This window comes from Copidosoma floridanum, unplaced genomic scaffold (genome assembly GCF_036245765.1).
Source record: "Copidosoma floridanum isolate Cflo_tuat_1 unplaced genomic scaffold, Cflo_Japanese_pri ptg000006l, whole genome shotgun sequence".
Lineage (NCBI taxonomy): Eukaryota > Metazoa > Arthropoda > Insecta > Hymenoptera > Encyrtidae > Copidosoma > Copidosoma floridanum.
Genome location: NW_028321883.1, coordinates 24597419 through 24616387, shown reverse-complemented (window position 1 = coordinate 24616387; position 18969 = coordinate 24597419). Strand labels below are relative to the sequence as shown.

General features: G+C 36.3%; 2 protein-coding genes across 2 annotated transcripts; both read right to left on the bottom strand.

The window, feature by feature from the left end:
- Positions 1-922: 922 nt before the first annotated feature.
- On the bottom strand, positions 923-5038 carry LOC149375608 (uncharacterized). The gene is made up of 9 exons (XM_089598422.1): positions 4888-5038; positions 4599-4717; positions 3135-3266; positions 2326-2496; positions 1957-2219; positions 1644-1866; positions 1407-1530; positions 1187-1330; positions 923-1035 (listed from the first exon to the last, which is right to left on the bottom strand). Exons 2-9 carry the CDS (start codon positions 4699-4701, stop codon positions 939-941), a joined length of 1257 nt encoding a protein of 418 aa, XP_089454548.1. The 5' UTR covers positions 4702-4717; positions 4888-5038; the 3' UTR covers positions 923-938.
- A 3175-nt stretch (positions 5039-8213) lies between these two features.
- On the bottom strand, positions 8214-11362 carry LOC106640279 (Poly(A) binding protein interacting protein 1). Its single transcript, XM_014354259.2, has 9 exons — positions 11042-11362; positions 10556-10952; positions 10181-10257; positions 9821-10096; positions 9554-9730; positions 9360-9475; positions 9057-9285; positions 8669-8982; positions 8214-8588 (listed from the first exon to the last, which is right to left on the bottom strand). Exons 2-9 carry the CDS (start codon positions 10695-10697, stop codon positions 8471-8473), a joined length of 1449 nt encoding a protein of 482 aa, XP_014209745.2. The 5' UTR covers positions 10698-10952; positions 11042-11362; the 3' UTR covers positions 8214-8470.
- Between the last annotated feature and the right edge of the window lie 7607 nt (positions 11363-18969).

Here is an 18969-nt window from a genome sequence, read left to right as displayed (position 1 = left end):
ATAATTGATTAATACATCATCATAGTTTTATAAAGGTTTGAGTCTAGTAATTTTTAAGCAAGTCCTAAATTCCCTTTCATACATACCTCATAGATCATATCAAGCAAACAAAACATGTTAAGATCATGGAATTTAATACATATCAATCAATTGTCGTCACATGTTAAATAAATTTTTTTGACACTCAACATTCAAAGCCACTGATAATACCAGTACTCTACTTTTTTCAGGCTACAAAATACGATATTTAGTATTATTGGAATTAAGCATTCCTTGAACGCTACTTTTCAAATTCGGTATAAGAAAATAAAAATAACGTCAGCATTTCAGATCTTATCAATTAGTTCATGTAGAAATTTACCATACAATTTTATCAAAAAAGGCATATGCTACAGATTCTTTTGTCTCTTTCGTTGTTTTTTTGAACATGAAGTCTATGAAATCCGAAATAGTCATCCCATGTAATATAAATAGACAGTCACAAGAAAATAAAACAATAGCTATTGTATTAAAATTTCTCGTACTTATCGTTTTATTTTTCATCTACAATTTATGTGATAAATTAGGCAAATTCGTTATACATATCAGTTGGCGTGCAAAATAAATAACGTTTAATCGTCGATTCGACATTTCGACTAGAATGGCACAAATGTTAAACGCTCAATACATACGTGTGTATATGTATATATCAAACAATGAGAATAGTTATAAAAGCGGTTGTATACAAAAAAAAGGTCAATTACCTCCATAAGCTGAGAGAAATAACTTAAAAATACTGCAACAGGTGGAAAACAGGGAGGAATCGAACACGTTATTTATGTACAACATAAGTAGATAGTGGGAACTACCCTAATATCAAAATTAAAAATTAAAAAAAAAAAAAAAAAAAAAAAAAAAAAAAAAAAAAAAAAAACAGTTGCTCGGAATAAAAATAAGAATCAGTAGCGCGCGTAGCGACCGTAGTAGTTGGCTGCACGGCCACCCTCGATGGGATTGCAGGAGAAGAGTGCGTCCCCTCGGTAACTCTCGGCGCACCTGAAAAATAAGTGATAATTTTTTGTTTTATCGATTCATCGATACCCACGTATTGAATAATTTACATAAATTTTATCACTCTTAATGTATTTTTTTTATACCTCCTTGATACTTGGCGTGTATTTCTTTTAGTATGATTAATAATACTTACTGGCACACTGCAATGTGTCTTCTAGGTGTACAATTGGCATTTAAACCGCACTCACGGCCCGTGCACGGGTTCTGACAGGCAAAGTTGATGCACGCCTGATTGTCCGGGCACTCGTTGTTGGACAAGCACTCGCCCCTCTTACAACTGATAACATAATATGTCATACATCACTTAAATCAGATCAAATTGCATACAATGCAATATATATACACGCGTGTACCTGATTAGCGCGTTTCCAACATAGCCGTGGGGACACCTGCACACCGGGCGCTTCTTACCCGTGTTGTCATGGCCCGGTCGGCACTCGGCGTTGGCACCGCACGGATTCCTGCTGCACAGGTCCTCTGCAAGTCAATGAACATTGTAGCCCCAAAGAGTTATTGTTGTTATCGGGGGCATTTTGCATAATGTACGCGCTAATATTAATTTAATACACGTATGTATGTATATATTATACCATCGGTGAAGGGCCGACAGAAAACGAAGGGGTCACCAGTTTTGTCCTTGGGACAACTGCAGACGGGCGTTACGTCGCGGAGCTCGCAATTGGCGTTGGTGCCGCAGGTGCCCTCGCAAGGATCAACGCATTTCTGATAGAGGCAGGCAGGCTTGCCGGCAGGACAGTCGGAGTGCTGGGTGCACTCGGGCTGGCAGGATATGAGCGGGTTACCCAGCCAATTCTGCAAGAATGAGAAAAAAAAATTTAATGGTTATGTATTTTACGTATGTAATGTATATGTGGTTTAAAAGATGTGTATGATGATGATGACCTTGGGACAGGCGCAGTTGGCTCGGTGGTTGATGACGTTGCACTCGGCGCTCTCGGCGCATACGGAGGCGCACGGGCTCTCGCAGCGAAAGTCCTTCGAGCAGTGCTGGTGCTGGGGACAGTCAAAGTCGGACTCGCACTCGTGACGGCAGCCCTCGAGAGGACGCCCTCGGTATCCCGACAAACAAGAGCACACCGCCACGCCGTTCTTGACTTCGCACTTGGTGTTGGCCCCACAAGGATTTGGGCTCTTGCACGGTGCCTCTGTTTGGGATATCATCATGAAATTTACTTTTACGCCAGGGAGTAAATGTATGTAGTTGTTCATAACATTGAGAAAAAAAGAAAAAAAAAGAAAAAATGTACTTGCCAGGGTCGTAGACGCAATTGTGCAGAGGATTGCCCGTGTGACCTGGAGGACAGTTGCACACCGGTATGTGGTTGACCGTCTGGCAGAGCGCGTTTGTGCCGCAGGCGTAGGTACACGGATCGATGCATCGGTTCCCGCTGCAGGTGCGGCTTCCAATGCAATCCTCGTTTACTGCAATTTCGGGGACAAAACAGATATATTATTTCTTTTATTTGCAGGATTTTTCATCCCCATTGATTCCCGTTAAAAATTTTAAAATTATATTTTAGTATTGGTAATTTAAAAAACATATACGCGCTCGGTTAATGATTGTTGATCAAAGTGACCATGCACACCTTTTATTAAATTGCACTATTTTTCTTTTTAACTCGCATTTATTTTATTTTCAGAAAAGAAACGAGTTAATCGGTATAGTAGTTGTTCGAATTGTAATAGAAGAAGATAAAAAAAATAAAATATATTGTGAGAACTAGTCAATAACGCGATCCAGAAATGTGTGATGAAAAGATTACGAAATAAGGCTCGATGAGAAACCAAAAAAGGGGCTACGTGACCTTGCGCGTTCACCGCGCGTGATAATATAATCGTTTGCCATGCAATTATGGTATATACAAGTGAGCTTGATACTCCACTTGTATGTACTATATTTCCGTAAATATATATACACGCGCACACCTTTTTATGGTGACGTAAGTGCTCGATGATAGATTAGGCATTGCCAATTAAGTATGTTGCAAGTATACGAAACGTAAAAACTGACATTGTGGCTGATGATGATGATGATGATTATAATAATAATAAATACTTACTGATGCATTCGACACGCTCGCACCTCGTAAGAGGATCGCCATCGTACAGATTCAAGCACGAACAAACCGGCCGGCCCTCGCTCATCGTACACCTGGCGTTATGGCCGCAAGTGTGGCTATCACAACTGGTTGCTGTGTGTTTGTTGAAAAACATGTATGTTCATTTTTTTTTCTTTGCAATTTTTGTTCCCAACCCACGACATATTTCGCTTCAATTACAGAAAAAAATTTCACTTTCGTAAAAATGGTAAAAAATGGTAAAAAACGTCTTTCCCCACCTTATGATCAATAGAAAATGGCTCGAAACCATAAAAAAATTTAAAGATCCAAATTGGGGTGGAGCACCACTTCTGCGTAATTACCGCATTTTCTAATTTTAAAATAGCAACAATTTTTTAAATTTATTTTAAGAGAAAAATATTTTTTCCTTATAACCGGCCAAGAGATTTCAAACCATTTCTATGATCCTCGAAAAAAAATTCCCCTTTTTCCGGGATTAGCGCAACGAAATACTTAGTGTGTCCCAAGTCTTGTAAAATTGTTTCTCATCGATTCAAGGTTGATAAATAAATCGGAGGTATAACAAAGGTGCACTTCATAAAAAAATTTAAGTCATCGAGTAAAAACCTGTATTAAATGTATACCTCCACGTGCAAAAAATGAACCTTGTATGGGTATACACAAGTATAGTTTGAAACCAGTTGACCTTCGCCATAGAATGATGATACGTCAGAGGCCCATATATTTATACAAATAATATTACTTTGTCCTTGAAATATCTCAAAAACGAATCGGCTTGCGGGTTTTTTTTTTTATTTTCGATCTTTAAATATAATCTTCGCTCTTCTACGCGTGTAGGGATACACTTTACTCGTAAGATTGTTTTTATTTTATTAGTTAATGCTATAGTATACATCAAAGAAAATTTTTTAACGACTGTTCCAATGAACAGATGTAAAAAATAAAATAAAATAAAATTCAGAGTTGCCGGAAAAACACAAGGTATAATGATAAAATCGATTTAAAGCTTCTCCCACTAGTGTTTCTGAATTGCTACGTGTAAGAAAAACCTCCAGTCTTCGTTCGCATACGCGGCGAATAATCGTTTCCTATAACTGTGAGACTTACTCTGCCAAGTACGCGATTGAATAAGGGGTATCATAAAAATTCTTCGCTCCACTTGCTTATATATACAGTGCACACCTATTATTGCGTAATAATTAAAATGATGGACAATTACCTCGAGCACCCGATTGGTTGGGTCTTTTGCGCATCAACAGAACATCAAAAATAATAACCGCGAAAAATAAGTAATTATTTAACCGATCTATATCAATTATCGTTTGAGCGAAGATTTCAATCGCACGAGTTTCAATAGCTGAATTTTCGTGAAAAAAAATTAATTTCCTTATTAGTTGAATGTATAGTGTTGGGGAAAATAAAAACAACAACAAGGGCACTTACCTCCACTGAGTACCATCGAGCCGTAAAATACGTTGGGCAGCATCGCCACCGCCGAAGTGGCACACAGCGCGACCAGCAGAACTGTAGTCTGCATTGGCTTCATTTTGCTAGCTGTAGACCTTTTCAAAAAGCGGAGAAAATAAAGTTGTATCGTTTATCGGTTTATAAAATCGGTTTAAAATATCGGTTTTGAAAATTGAGAGATCAATAATTTATATTTTGAAGGCTCGCAATGGAAAAAGCGAATTATCGTTTTCCGCGAGGCAAACAAGATTGATCAAGTATGTACCCAGGAAAAAAAAGGCTTGGAAGCTCACTTGAAGCCGACGACTGATTTGAATGAAAAATCGGCAAGGTAAGTGTATACACAGATGTAACGATCGAAGAGCGGAGAGTACGTATAAAAGAGTATACGCGACGGTTAAACGATCCGCGCTTGGCTGGACCGCGAGGCGAACTGACTCTGAAATCGTCAAAAGCAAGTCACTATATAATCCCATGGCTATAACGTTTAAGTTAAAAGCGATGTGTGTATATATATATATATATATGCACATGTGAGTACACCGATGGATATCGCGATTTTCGCTCATTGACTATATATACACAAGAGCGCGCGGTGGCTCGGTCGGCTAGGTCGTGGATTGGCACGCGGGAGACCGTGGTTCAATTCCCGGCCAGTGCGACTTTTATGGGCAAAGTACCTCTGTGTCTTTCACATGTGCTTTTTCACCACGCAATGCTCCTCGAGGAGGGTTTAGGCGACCTTCTCGCAGCAAATTTGCCTAATTCCCCCTACCCCCCTCCCAGTGATGGGGAGGCCTCCCATCCCTTTCCTTGTCCCTTTCCCAAGTGCTAAGTGCCCATAGTATTGCCCTTATTAAAAAGGAGCCGGACGTAGAGCACCATAATATAAAAAAAAAAAAAAAGACTATATATACACCGCTGCCGCGTGTGACACAAAAACAGCATTTAACACGTATACAGAGCGCCGTGGGCCTTTCCCCGCTTCGCTGATCCTTTTTTTTTTTTTTTTTTTTTTTTTTTTTTTTTTTTTTTTTTCTTACTTTTGTTATTCGTCACTTCCCATTTTACCTATCACGTTACACTTTGAGCTCGTTATACTTTTGCTATTTTTTTTTTGTTCTTTTCAGACGTTGTCGTGATGGATATGCTAATAATGTCTTTCGGCGTACACGTACGTGCTGCTTACGCCCACGCGCCATTGTTCGGATGCGTGTGCAGTCTGATGGCTCTTGGGTTTTGTTTTTCCATTTGGCACCTCCGATGATATACTTGGATATTACGTAAGCAAAATATTTATTCGTTGGGTTCTGCGTTCGGGAGCTGTCGGAAAAACAGCAGAGATCCTATAACGCTGTATAATTATTATCATTACCATTATTGCTGTTCGTTGTGTTTTGGTAACTGTTTGGGACTCTTTGTACGTATATACCTATGTACAGTTTTACATTTTGGTCGGATGATGGGAAAAAAAAGAATACACTTTTTATAGCGAGTTAAATCAATGCAGTTTATGAATAAACGTGATATATATATTTTTATCACGATATACCTGTACATTATTATTATTATGAGTCGTCGCTCGTGAGGAATCGTATGTATTTCTCAGACACATTTTGTAGTACTGGGGCCATTCTACAACAGCAAGTCATTTACATATTATTAATGTTATTATTATCATTATTACTGTTAACTTTTTGTGTGCGTGTGTGTGTTGCCAGAAATCTTTCCGTATTTACTACCACGCTTATATAGACACATAACAGAGTCTCGAAAGAAGTACGAAAAAGAAATCCGTTATACTGATCGCAGTCGCTATATTTTTGGTACGACCCTATTATTATTATTATTATTTTCCAATAAATGATCAAATACATTCATAAAAAAAATCTCAGAAGTAATTATTCATTGAGCTCCTGCACTATATAAATAATTCCTAAAATTATTGGCCACAATTGAAAACTAATTGTTTTATTAATTTTCACAGTGATGTATAATTTCTATCTGGGATATTTATTATTATTAGTATCGCTTAAACAAAATTGAATAACATTTTCATAAAGAACTCGTACATAATATTTATACGCAGCCTTTAAAAATCTATTTCCGTATACTAATCTTCAATTAAAACGTGGTCTTTTCAAAGTACGCGAATATAAATTTATGTTCATATGCAAACACCCATCGATCTTACTTTTAATATAAAAAAAGGTACCTTACGTTCTTAAAGCTCGAAAAAAATTTATTTTTCTTAACATATGGTGTATTTTCTTTTTTCTCAGCTTTTACGGTACTTATAGTAGACATTTGAAATTCAGAAGAGAGTTATACCCAAAAGTAATTATATATACCGATCTCTTGACCATGAAACGATTTATCCCTTTCCATGGTGTACACACAGATACATGTATATTTAACACGTGTGTCATTATTATATATACGCGATGAGAGTTTCTTGGCTTGCGACAGAATGTTATTTTCTGCCACGCACTTAAAGGTCGGAGTTGAGGTCGGCCGTGTAATGTCATTCCCATGTACGGAGACTCGCTCGCTGATAGGTACAGTCCGAATATTCGAGACAAACATTTTTATGTAAGAATCCCGAGAGATAAGCCGACGCTGTCGCGATGCCGCAGATTTACCATTTGTGATGAATCCGTCCACTTCACGACATACAGTAATACTTCTTGTAAAGGCTTAATCTCGATGTTTTTCGATTTTCAATCAAACTATAATTACGAAAATAAACTTTTAAATTAAAATACGAAATATCAATGAATTTTGTTAATATTATCGACTGGTATTTTTAATCGTCCGAGGATGTTTAGTGCGATATGGGTATTTGCATGACAATTCCAGTAGGTATTGAATTTAAGCGACCACGCAAATCCTTGATCGCTAAAAGTACTTTACGATACCGGACAGCCTTATTCGCGTTTGTCCCTGGGGAATATGACGTAATGCGATGCGATTTTTCGTAGTTCAAGTGTTAGTGTGCATTGGAAGGAAAAAAAAATTCAACGCATTTTTTTCGTCTTTAGTACTATCATATGTGTATGTATATATATAAAAAAGCATCTATGTTTTTTCTTTCTTTTTTTTTTTTATAAAATCATAACTTTTACAAAATTAAGATTAAACTAATGTTGTGTTTGAGTGATGTACATACGAGAAGATCCTTTTTTTTTCATTTTCGAAAATATACATAAGTGATGATTATTAATGGGTATACAAATACACGGAGAAATAAGTTTTTAAATAAAAATGCATTTAATATAGCAAAAGCAAATCAAATAAAAAAAAAAAAAAAAAAAATTTTCATTTTAATCTTTACGATTGTCTACAACTCTGTAATTAAACAAAATCACTTCAATTATTTTGGCAAGTTATTTTTTACTTTCGACCAAAATTTAAAATAAATACATGGTTATCCCTTACAGTCTTCTTTATATAAAAAGAAAAAAAAATCGCAGAAAATATTTCATCTATAAAATAACTCTTGAGTTAAAACGCGTTAAAACTATAATTGCAAAAAGTTACGTATTTACATTACTTATATTTCCATGCATATCAAGTACTTGCACTCATAAATATACTTTATTCTCCGTGTTTTATATAGATAACTTTAAATCTTACTCTAAGATAAAATTATATTACGTGATTTATCTATAATATTTCAATCGTAGTTTTTCTGTACACATTAGATTTCATTGATCTTGATTTACATAAAAATAAGGTAGAAATAATCTAACACAAGTAAAGCAAATTTGGTTTAGATACAAAGTAGTTCAATTCTATTATAAGCGATCGAGAAAAATTTCTTCAATCATGTAATTTTCAAACTCCTTTTAGTGGTTTGTCTGTACATTTTTCTGATTCTGTTTGTTATTGTTGAAAGACATTCTCAAAAATTCTTCATAAGCCTCTGCTACCTTATCTGCCTCTTCGTCATTTTCCCAAGGGCCTCTGCAATAGATTTGAAAATTAACAATAGGACTTTTGAAATTGCTAATTATTTTAATACCTAACTAAAATTGAATACTTACGCGAGCTCTTCTTCCAAATTTCCTTCTTCAAGAAACCTGCTTTCTTCTTCCGTTATTTCTTGGCCATCAGGACCATAAAATACTGGCTCGTCACTTACTTGTGAGCTAGACGGTTGCTTAGTTTCAATATCCCGCGATGTATGAGACAAACTTACACCCCAATTTCCACTCCTTAATTCACTCACGCTCGTTACCATTCGCCCAACGTGTGAATCTACCCTCCCTTGTATGACTAGATCCGATAATGTGCGCATCACTTGTTCCATTTCGTTTCGATTTCCACTGTTATCTCTTTCCAAAGTTTGGCCAGCCAACTAAAATTATTTTTCATTACATCATGAGTAGAGCTCGATATATTAGGATACTGATGCTATGAACATTTCTTTACCTTTAGAGCTTGACAAATATTTTTAGCTGATGTAGGAGCTGGATTTAGTAAGACAGTATTAATCAATCGAATAAGGAGTTTTCCTAATTCTGAAGCTGGAGTAGGTTCCATTTGTGTAACCAATTCAGCTAAAAAGAATATTAATCCATGACATTTTTTTTCAACGTCGTCAGTGTGTTTTGTTATTTGTTTCCAAGTCTCAGCCTGCTCTTCTGTTTTTTGTTTACACCTGTGAGTGATTGAGAATTTTATAAATACATAAATCTGAAATTGCTGAAATTTTGTTTAAAGTAAAATGCTTACTGGTTAAGTAATGTTTCTCTGAATGTTGACGTGGACTTATCTCCTGCTAGTGCTACTGTATCAAGGTGAGTGCAAAGCCGTGCTCCACTGTATCGAAAGTTACCTTCATTGAGCGACTGGAATAAAAAAAAATTATTTTTAAAAATTATCAAATTTTAATAAAATTATTATTTTACAATAATAAAGTACGCTACCTGCTGAATGATCATCTGAAAAATTTGTTCGCATTGGTTTGGTTGATCAAGAAAAGGATTGACAGTATCTACCAAATGGGCCACCAAGGAGTCGAATTTTCCAGGACTCAGTGTCAAAGTTCTCATTGCACTTTCCAATTGCATCAAACATGTAGGTAGATCAACAGGTCCAGTGTCCTGTCAAATTTTTCAATTATTAACACAAATATTACATCCAAACACCAAACTTTGATTCTATATAATATATGTTTTAACACTACACCATACCAAACGTTTGTCTATGTAGTCTCCAGAACCTCCATCATATTGACCATAATCTTGATTATTAGAATACTGGTTGTAGTGCTGTTGATAGGACTGTCCCCGATACCCCGCATCTGAATATTGATGGTGATGGTAGTTTTGAGAAGAACCAGATTGCTGCCAGTGGCTCTGGTTTCTTTGCATGTTCATAGTTTGATGAACGTTTTGATCCTGGCGCGCTAGTTGGATACGATTTTGCACAGAAGATATAGGCCCGAATCCAGTACTCATCTGGGATGGCTAGGGTATTTTCATGCAAAGAATTAAAATTTTCTCTAGATACCAGATACATAAAGGCAAGTGAGAAATTGTTTAGTCACTTACAGGGGTGAATGCTTTTGGAACAAATTCAGCAGCATCAGCAGAGAGAACAGAGTTTCTGACGATGTCGCTCAAATTTCCTAAAATATTTCAATTCAGTCAAATAAAAAATTAGTTCAGAGTAATCAACCACCCTACACTCGGCATCAATCTGGTCTCAAATAAACAACATTTCAACATGTGAAATCGCACATGTATGCATCTACATGCGAGCGTATGCATGTTATACGTGCATTGTGATATTAAAAAAAAGGACCTATCAATAGAGTCAATGACTTTGGGAGCTGGTTGGCCAGCCCGCGAGGGGGTAAGTAGGTACAAGTAACACCCATACCATTAAGGTGACCAAGATGGAAAGCACACTTAATGATATCGTACCTTGAGGCTGCTGAACTTGGGGTCGGAAGGATTGCTCGTTGGAGGCTGGCCGGGCACCACGACCGCGTCCCCGGCCCACGCACCGTTCGAGCTCGGCGTCTCCTGGGCCACCTCCGTCTGGGTTGCCGTGCTGATGCTGCATGGCCGCGGAGCGTACTGCTGGGCCTCAGACGTATGTTTTCCCACAAAGACTATATATATATAACGCTCCGGGATATGCGACCCTAATATATAGTCACCCTAGGACCGAGGCTGTCGCACAACGAAGATGAGGTTAGTTGTCGATGCGAATCTGCATCTGCACAGAGCGCTCCGAAATTGACGGCACATGCACATGCACACTCTATGCTGGCTGTGTACCTGTGTATATTTAGGTATACCTGTATCTGCTGCCCTGCTGCAGGGAAATAAAATATTGTGGTTTTTAAAGGTTAAGTACTTACTTTTATAATAACAAAGTAAAAACACTAGCGAGCTACCACCTACCAGGTCAGACATCAACCGAGGATGCTGGGCCAGACTGGGCTGAAGTGCCAGACTCGAAAAATTTAATCGAAGCGCTTTTACGTGGACATGATGTAAGTAAGTCTAAACACCTATAAAAATATGTATCCCCCAAATCCTAATCCCCATCAGAAGGTAATAATAGGTACAACTTAAGGGAGCCTGATGGTAACCCTACATTGTTATAAAAACACAAAACTTTGAAAGCTAGCGATTTAAAAAGATAATTTTGCTAATTAAGTATGTGCTCCTAAATGTATTAATGTATAATAATGAAAATAATTGTGAAAGTACAAATATACTTATTAGTTATCATTTGACGTTTTCATTTTTTAATTTTATTTATATGTCCTCTACTATTATTTTAACAACAAAATATCGTTTAATTGTATACCGTTTTTTGTGAATGAGGGAAAAACACCTATTTTTATACAGAGGTGTGCATCGTTGAAAAAAAATTTTAAAGTACGTGTCTATAAGTGGTGTGTTTTTTCATTTTAATTGAACCTTTATACCTTTTTATTCTTTTTATTTTTTAATTTTAGTCCCGTTAAATGGCGCTGATGCTGGTCTCAAACAAACAAAGCAGACGACCGTAGTGTCACACTACTACCAATGTACATACACTGTAGTGTGTAGGTGTGTACTACCACCACCACCATAGCCATGGCTTATATATCTCTATGATCTATGACCACCACAGTGTAGTAGTGTACTGTTTTCGACATAGAGGTATAAGTTATACCTCTATGGTTTTCGAAATAAACAAAACATATATTATATAAATTGCGTGGTGAAAAAGCACATATATATATCCATATATATCCACGTATATATAGATATACACTCACAGCAGTTTTTTTTTTTTTTTTTTTTTTTTTTATATTATAGTGCTCTACGTCCGGCTCCTTTTTTAATAAGGGCACTACTATGGGCACTTAGCACTTGGGAAAGGGACAAGGAAAGGGATGGGAGGCCTCCCATCACTGGGAGGGGGGTAGGGGGAATTAGGCAAATTTGCTGCGAGAAGGTCGCCTAAACCCTCCTCGAGGAGCATTGCGTGGTGAAAAAGCACATGTGAAAGACACAGAGGTACTTTGCCCGTAAAAAGTCGCACTGGCCGGGAATTGAACCACGGTCTCCCGCGTGTCAATCCACGACCTAGCCGACCGAGCCACCGCGCGCTCACTCACAGCAGTGATACCAACTAACCGAATAGTTTTCGGGTTGGTACCAGTTACCAGTGCTCGCTTTTCCCCTCTATTCTTATACCTCTATATAGGAGGCCTGGAGCCAGCGATGGGATATAGTTCCGGCCAGATTTGGGAATTCTCTAGGACCCAACCTCTCTGACGTGGGAAATCACTAGATCAAAAAAAAAATAGTACCGAAGGTGACGCGCGAGATTCAAATAAGGTCCAATAACACAAGCATCCATCACCTGATGACCCGGGGCGCTTACTGGCAACTCTGTTACATAAATAATTATTAATAACACAAGCGCCTATCACCCAATAACCCGGGGCGCTTACTGGCCACTCTGTTAAATAAATAATTATTAATAAATTACACAAGCGCCTATCACCTGATGACCCACGGCGCTTACTGGCCACTCTTTTAAATAAATAATTATTAATAACACAAGCGCCTATCACCTGATGACCCGGGGCGCTTACTGGCCACTCTGTTAAATAAATAATTATTAATAACACAAGCGCCTATCACCTATTGACCCGGGGCGCTTACTGGCAACTCTGTTAAATAAATAATTATTAGTAAATTACACAAGCGCCTATCACCTGATGACCCACGGCGCTTACTGGCCACTCTTTTAAATAAATAATTATTAATAACACAAGCGCCTATCACCTGATGACCCGGGGCGCTTACTGGCCACTCTGTTAAATAAATAATTATTAATAACACAAGCGCCTATCACCTAATAACCCGGGGCGCTTACTGGCCACTGTTTAAATAAACAATTATTAATAAATAACACAAGCGCCTATCACCTGATGACCCGGGGCGCTTACTGGCCACTCTGTTCAATAAATAATTATTAATAAATAACACAAGCGCCTATCACCTAATGACCCGGGGCGCTTACTGGCCACTCTTTTAAATAAATAATTATTAATAACACAAGCGCCTATCACCTAATGACCCGGGGTACTTACTGGCTACTATTAAATAATAAGTTATCAAGTAATTACAAGAGCGCCAATTAAAAAGATCTTTGTTGTACTAGATAGGCAATCAAAATAAATTGTGATATGTTTAATATGTTATCGATCAACTTTTTATCATTTAATAGTGTTGCAAACAAGTGTCCTGGATCATCAGGAAGAAGGTGCTTGACATACTTATGAATAGTTATTTATTCACTAGATTTGCAATTAGCGCCCCAGGTAATACGGTGATAGGCGCTTGTGTTATTTATTAATAATTATTTATTTAAAAGAGTGGCCAGTAAGCGCCCGGGGTCATCAGGTGATAGGCGCTTGTGTTATTTATTAATAATTATTTATTTAAAAGAGTGGCCAGTAAGCGCCGTGGGTCATCAGGTGATAGGCGCTTGTGTTATTATTAATTGATTATTTAACAGAGTGGCCAGTAGGTGCCCCGGGTCAATAGGTGATAAGCGCTTGTGTTATAAATAATTATTTATTTAAAAGAGTGGCCAGTAAGCGCCCCGGGTCATCAGGTGATAGGCGCTTGTGTTATTTATTAATAATTGTTTATTTAAAAGAGTGGCCAGTAAGCGCCCCGGGTCATTAGGTGATAGGCGCTTGTGTTATTATTAATTGATTATTTAACAGAGTGGCCAGTAGGTGCCCCGGGTCATTAGGTGATAGGCGCTTGTGTTATTTATTAATAATTGTTTATTTAAAAGAGTGGCCAGTAAGCGCCCCGGGTCATTAGGTGATAGGCGCTTGTGTTATTATTAATTGATTATTTAACAGAGTGGCCAGTAGGTGCCCCGGGTCAATAGGTGATAAGCGCTTGTGTTATAAATAATTATTTATTTAAAAGAGTGGCCAGTAAGCGCCCCGGGTCATCAGGTGATAGGCGCTTGTGTTATTTATTAATAATTGTTTATTTAAAAGAGTGGCCAGTAAGCGCCCCGGGTCATTAGGTGATAGGCGCTTGTGTTATTATTAATTGATTATTTAACAGAGTGGCCAGTAGGTGCCCCGGGTCAATAGGTGATAAGCGCTTGTGTTATAAATAATTATTTATTTAAAAGAGTGGCCAGTAAGCGCCCGGGGTCATCAGGTGATAGGCGCTTGTGTTATTTATTAATAATTATTTATTTAAAAGAGTGGCCAGTAAGCGCCGTGGGTCATCAGGTGATAGGCGCTTGTGTTATTATTAATTGATTATTTAACAGAGTGGCCAGTAGGTGCCCCGGGTCAATAGGTGATAAGCGCTTGTGTTATAAATAATTATTTATTTAAAAGAGTGGCCAGTAAGCGCCCCGGGTCATCAGGTGATAGGCGCTTGTGTTATTTATTAATAATTGTTTATTTAAAAGAGTGGCCAGTAAGCGCCCCGGGTCATTAGGTGATAGGCGCTTGTGTTATTATTAATTGATTATTTAACAGAGTGGCCAGTAGGTGCCCCGGGTCAATAGGTGATAGGCGCTTGTGTTATTTATTAATAATTATTTATTTAAAAGAGTGGCCAGTAAGCGCCCCGGGTCATCAGGTGATGGATGCTTGTGTTATTGGACCTTATTTGAATCTCGCGCGTCACCTTTGGTACTAATTTTTTTTTGATCTAGTGATTTCCCACGTCAGAGAGGTTGGGTCCTAGAGAATTCCCAAATCTGGCCGGAACTATATCCCATCGCTGCCTGGAGCCCCCTTAAGATAAAGATATGTGCACTGCGCATGCTCAGCTAGCTCTCAACTCCTCTGGCGACCGACAGAGGGCCAGAGACGTGAAATCATGAAGCGGGAAATTTTAAATAAAATCGTCTGAGTAATATAACTTTATGCACTTCTACTGTCTGACTTTGTAAAAATATTTTGTATAAATTTACCTTACTTGCCTCGAAAAATCGTTTATACGTAGACACATAGTAAAGACTCAGGTAATACACTGATATCCCTGCTATTAAAATATGAAAAATTAATTTCACAGTGAACATGACACACGGGTGTCTCAGTTTAGAGACTATCGAGCATTACTTGCCTGTATACCTCTTATATCTACCCGCAAATAGTTTTTAATTTTTTGTACAATACTGAGACATGTGAAGTTTTAATCATTCACATAAGAACACGTTGCCCAGTATTTTTTTTCAATGCATAATAAGGTTGGTATTTTGTGGACTGACTTCAGATAGCGTAAAATAATATTTAATTTTGCATCTTTTTGAATTTACTTAACACTTAAATGAGTGATGGATTTTCTTGGTGTATAATATTTTTTGACGAATTAAATATAATATCGATTTTGTCAAATCGAGTGATGTACAATGGACAAAGCTAAATATATAAAATATTATTATCATAGAAAAAAAAGCAACATACACTTTTCAAAGGTAACACAAACTTTCTTTGCCACACGTATTTTATGTTTTAAGTTTGAATAAAAATTGTAACTTTGAATTCTTATTTTGTCAAGAGACTTTGTAGATTGAAATAATAATCAGTGCCAATAAACGTCTATAATGATGATAGAAATGAGATTGATTAATTTGATTGGTTGATTTGTTTATTAAAATTTTAGGGGCTACGGGGCAGAATCTCTCAACTGTCCAGTTACACAGAAGAGCTACAAAATAAAAATAAAATAAATTAAATAAGTATGAAATAAAACAAAATATAAAGTAAAGTAAACAAAAATTAAAGAAATATCGTGATAAAAAGTAAGGTAAACAAGTAAGGGAGAAAATTAAACCAATACAAAAACAACAACAACGAGCAATTAAAGGCATAAGAATAGAAACACTGATAATGTGGTGCATAATAAGATAGAGACATTACTTACTCATGATTATCCGTAGGAAAACATTTTTGAAACCATAATTTTGTTGAAGGCAAAGATAATTCTCAGTTAAAAAAATTTTTTCAAGGTATCACAAAATATTTCGGTCTTCCCGACATAATTTTTCCGAAAATCAAGATAAGAAAAAATTGTTTGTCTCGCGCACACGAACCTACAGCTTTTATATGAAACATTATGTAACAAAAAATTGTTGGGAACGAAAAACTAAATGTACACGACAAAAATTCGCCGTATAGGTATTTACATACGTACATCATACATATTTATACATAAGTATGTATTATGTGTGCAAGTGCAACAACAATTTAGCAATAAGCGTTTCTAATCACCTTAGCCCTAATTTTCTTTGAAATAGCGAGTGTGTGTGGAGTAAACAAGCCATACTGCATCGCCTAACTTACGAAGGAAGAAAAGAAAAAAAGAAAGAAACCGGCGTTGTTCCATTTGGCCGTCGAGAAAAAACCGGTACGTCGGAATACATGACAGAGTCCAAAAGAGATCGGATAGGCACATAATTAGATTACGCGGAGTAATAGCCGCTCCAGTCCATTATCTACTCGGGACTGCGATAATTCGATTTTGCGAAACTGCTTGTTGAATCATCATTTTCATTCATCATTCTTTTCGTTTCGTAATTCACAATTTTTTACTTTCTCTCTTCGTTGATTATCGTACATGATTTCCAAATTTTTTAAATGTAATTTTTTGCTAATAACATAATGCATTATTTATTATTAAAAAGAAAACTTATTTGTTATTAAAAAAAAAAGAAGAAATTACTAAAAGTATTAAAATATTTTAATTTAATTCCTATTAAATGAACTTGATATATCTGAATGCGAAAATTTTTTTTCTCAATACTGTATTGCAAACAGTAACAAATATAATAAATAAGTATTTACCAAAAAACGCACTTTATTGAGAAAAAAAAAAAAAAATTCTTTCAAAATGTTCAAAAATCTCTAAAATAATTGTACTCAGGTCTGATTTTACAAAAAATTCACAATGTAGGTTTTTAAATTTAAAAATCAGTATCCTAAATATTACAAAATTATACTTTTTCAATAAACCAAGTGAATATTAAATCACGTATGCATCAAAGTTACTAGGAATTTTTTAATAGAGCTACTGTGGGCTTTCATGGATAATTGGAATGTGCTTGTATTCATATCCATTCGAATCGAGTAAACCCATTGTCTGGAAAATTTATTGCAGTAAAATGTTGTCAATGGAAATGGTTTTTTTTCTTCTTTTACCTCATAAGTATCGCGTCTAATACAATAGGCTCAATTGTTATTTATCGCAAACGCGACTGCGTACATAGCAATTATCACGTTGTAACCCGTGATGCAAGAGATTTTGCATTTTTAAAATATACATCTATACTTGAACGGTATACCACTGATGTGCGTAAATCGCGAATAAATCCAATAAAATCGATTTGAACACACACATACTGTAATATATATATCAAACGTTTCAGGATTTCAGATCATCGTCGCGACTATCATGGTCGATCTTGTATACGAACCATGAAACGTTTGATTGTGAATAAACGTTTAGGTCGCTGCAAGTAACAAATTCAATTGAATCGTATGAACCCTGCCTGTACACATATTTTTCATTATTAAAAATATTTCCATCATCGCACACACGTTATACAATAACCTGCGCGTGCTAAATGACATTATGAAACTTTGATTATAATCTTTAATTAAATACGTAAAAAAAAAAAACAAGTTGACATTTTATTGATTTGGACACGGATTGGATTTTTTTTTTTTTTTGAATGTTTAATTACTTAGTATTTATAACAAATTTTTTTTCAAGCAAAAATAATGCGTTTCGCAACTTGAAAGAAAAATAATTCATATTTAGAAAAAAATAGTCAGAGCATTTAAATATTTTATTTCAAATACCGTACAACTAAATTTCAATACATAAAATTGATCATCTTTTATCAATGGGGAAAGAAAAAAATCTTTTTTAGCATTTTATTCTAAATAGTAACGAGTAAAAAATTTTGTCACCAAAAATAACGACTTACTTCTTTCAAAGTGAGGTGTAAAAATCCATGAAAAAAATCATGCCCAAGTCTGTGTGTACCTTGTACGTAAACGATATCAAAACCATCAATCCAAAATCTTACATGCAGAGCTGTAGCGAAACAATGCATGTATCATAATATACACTGTACATGTTTGCAGTGTACACGCACTGATCTCTCGATACATCGTATATAATTGTAAGGATCGTGTGCAACGCGATAAGTATTAAAACAGAAAATCGTACAGCATTCGTCGCTCATCACATCAACACTTTCGATATCGTACGTGATATGTGATTGTGATACGCGAAGCTCGGCCGGTTGTTTGAAATTACTTTTGTATCTGCGCGATAGTCAAAATTTGGCCTGGAAACAAAATGACTCGGTGGTGAAACAAAAATACATGTTCTTCGTTTGTTGCATAACGGTAAAAATAATAATTTAACCGGTGTCGACTAAGCACGACGCGGCACTCGGCCGTTTATGGAAAACAACTTTCACCAAACGTTTCACGATATGCACTCAGCGTTAACATTTAATCGTCATATGGTTTATTAAAGTCGCAACGACTGCGCGATGCAATTTGCTCCAAGAGGAAGTGCAAAAGTATACGCGCATAAAATTTTCTCCATTTCGATACATTTTCGACAAAATTTTCCAAATGTGACGACACATTGTTATCCCTTGGAAGAAAAAAAAAAAAAAAAAAAAAAAAAAAAAAAAAAAAAAAAAAAAAAGAATTGCGACAATACAGCGCATACAAATCGACGCGTATGAAAAAAAAAAAAAAAAAAAAAAAAAAACCTTAAAATTGATCCCCAATTTGTAGACGAATAGCGGCAAAGTT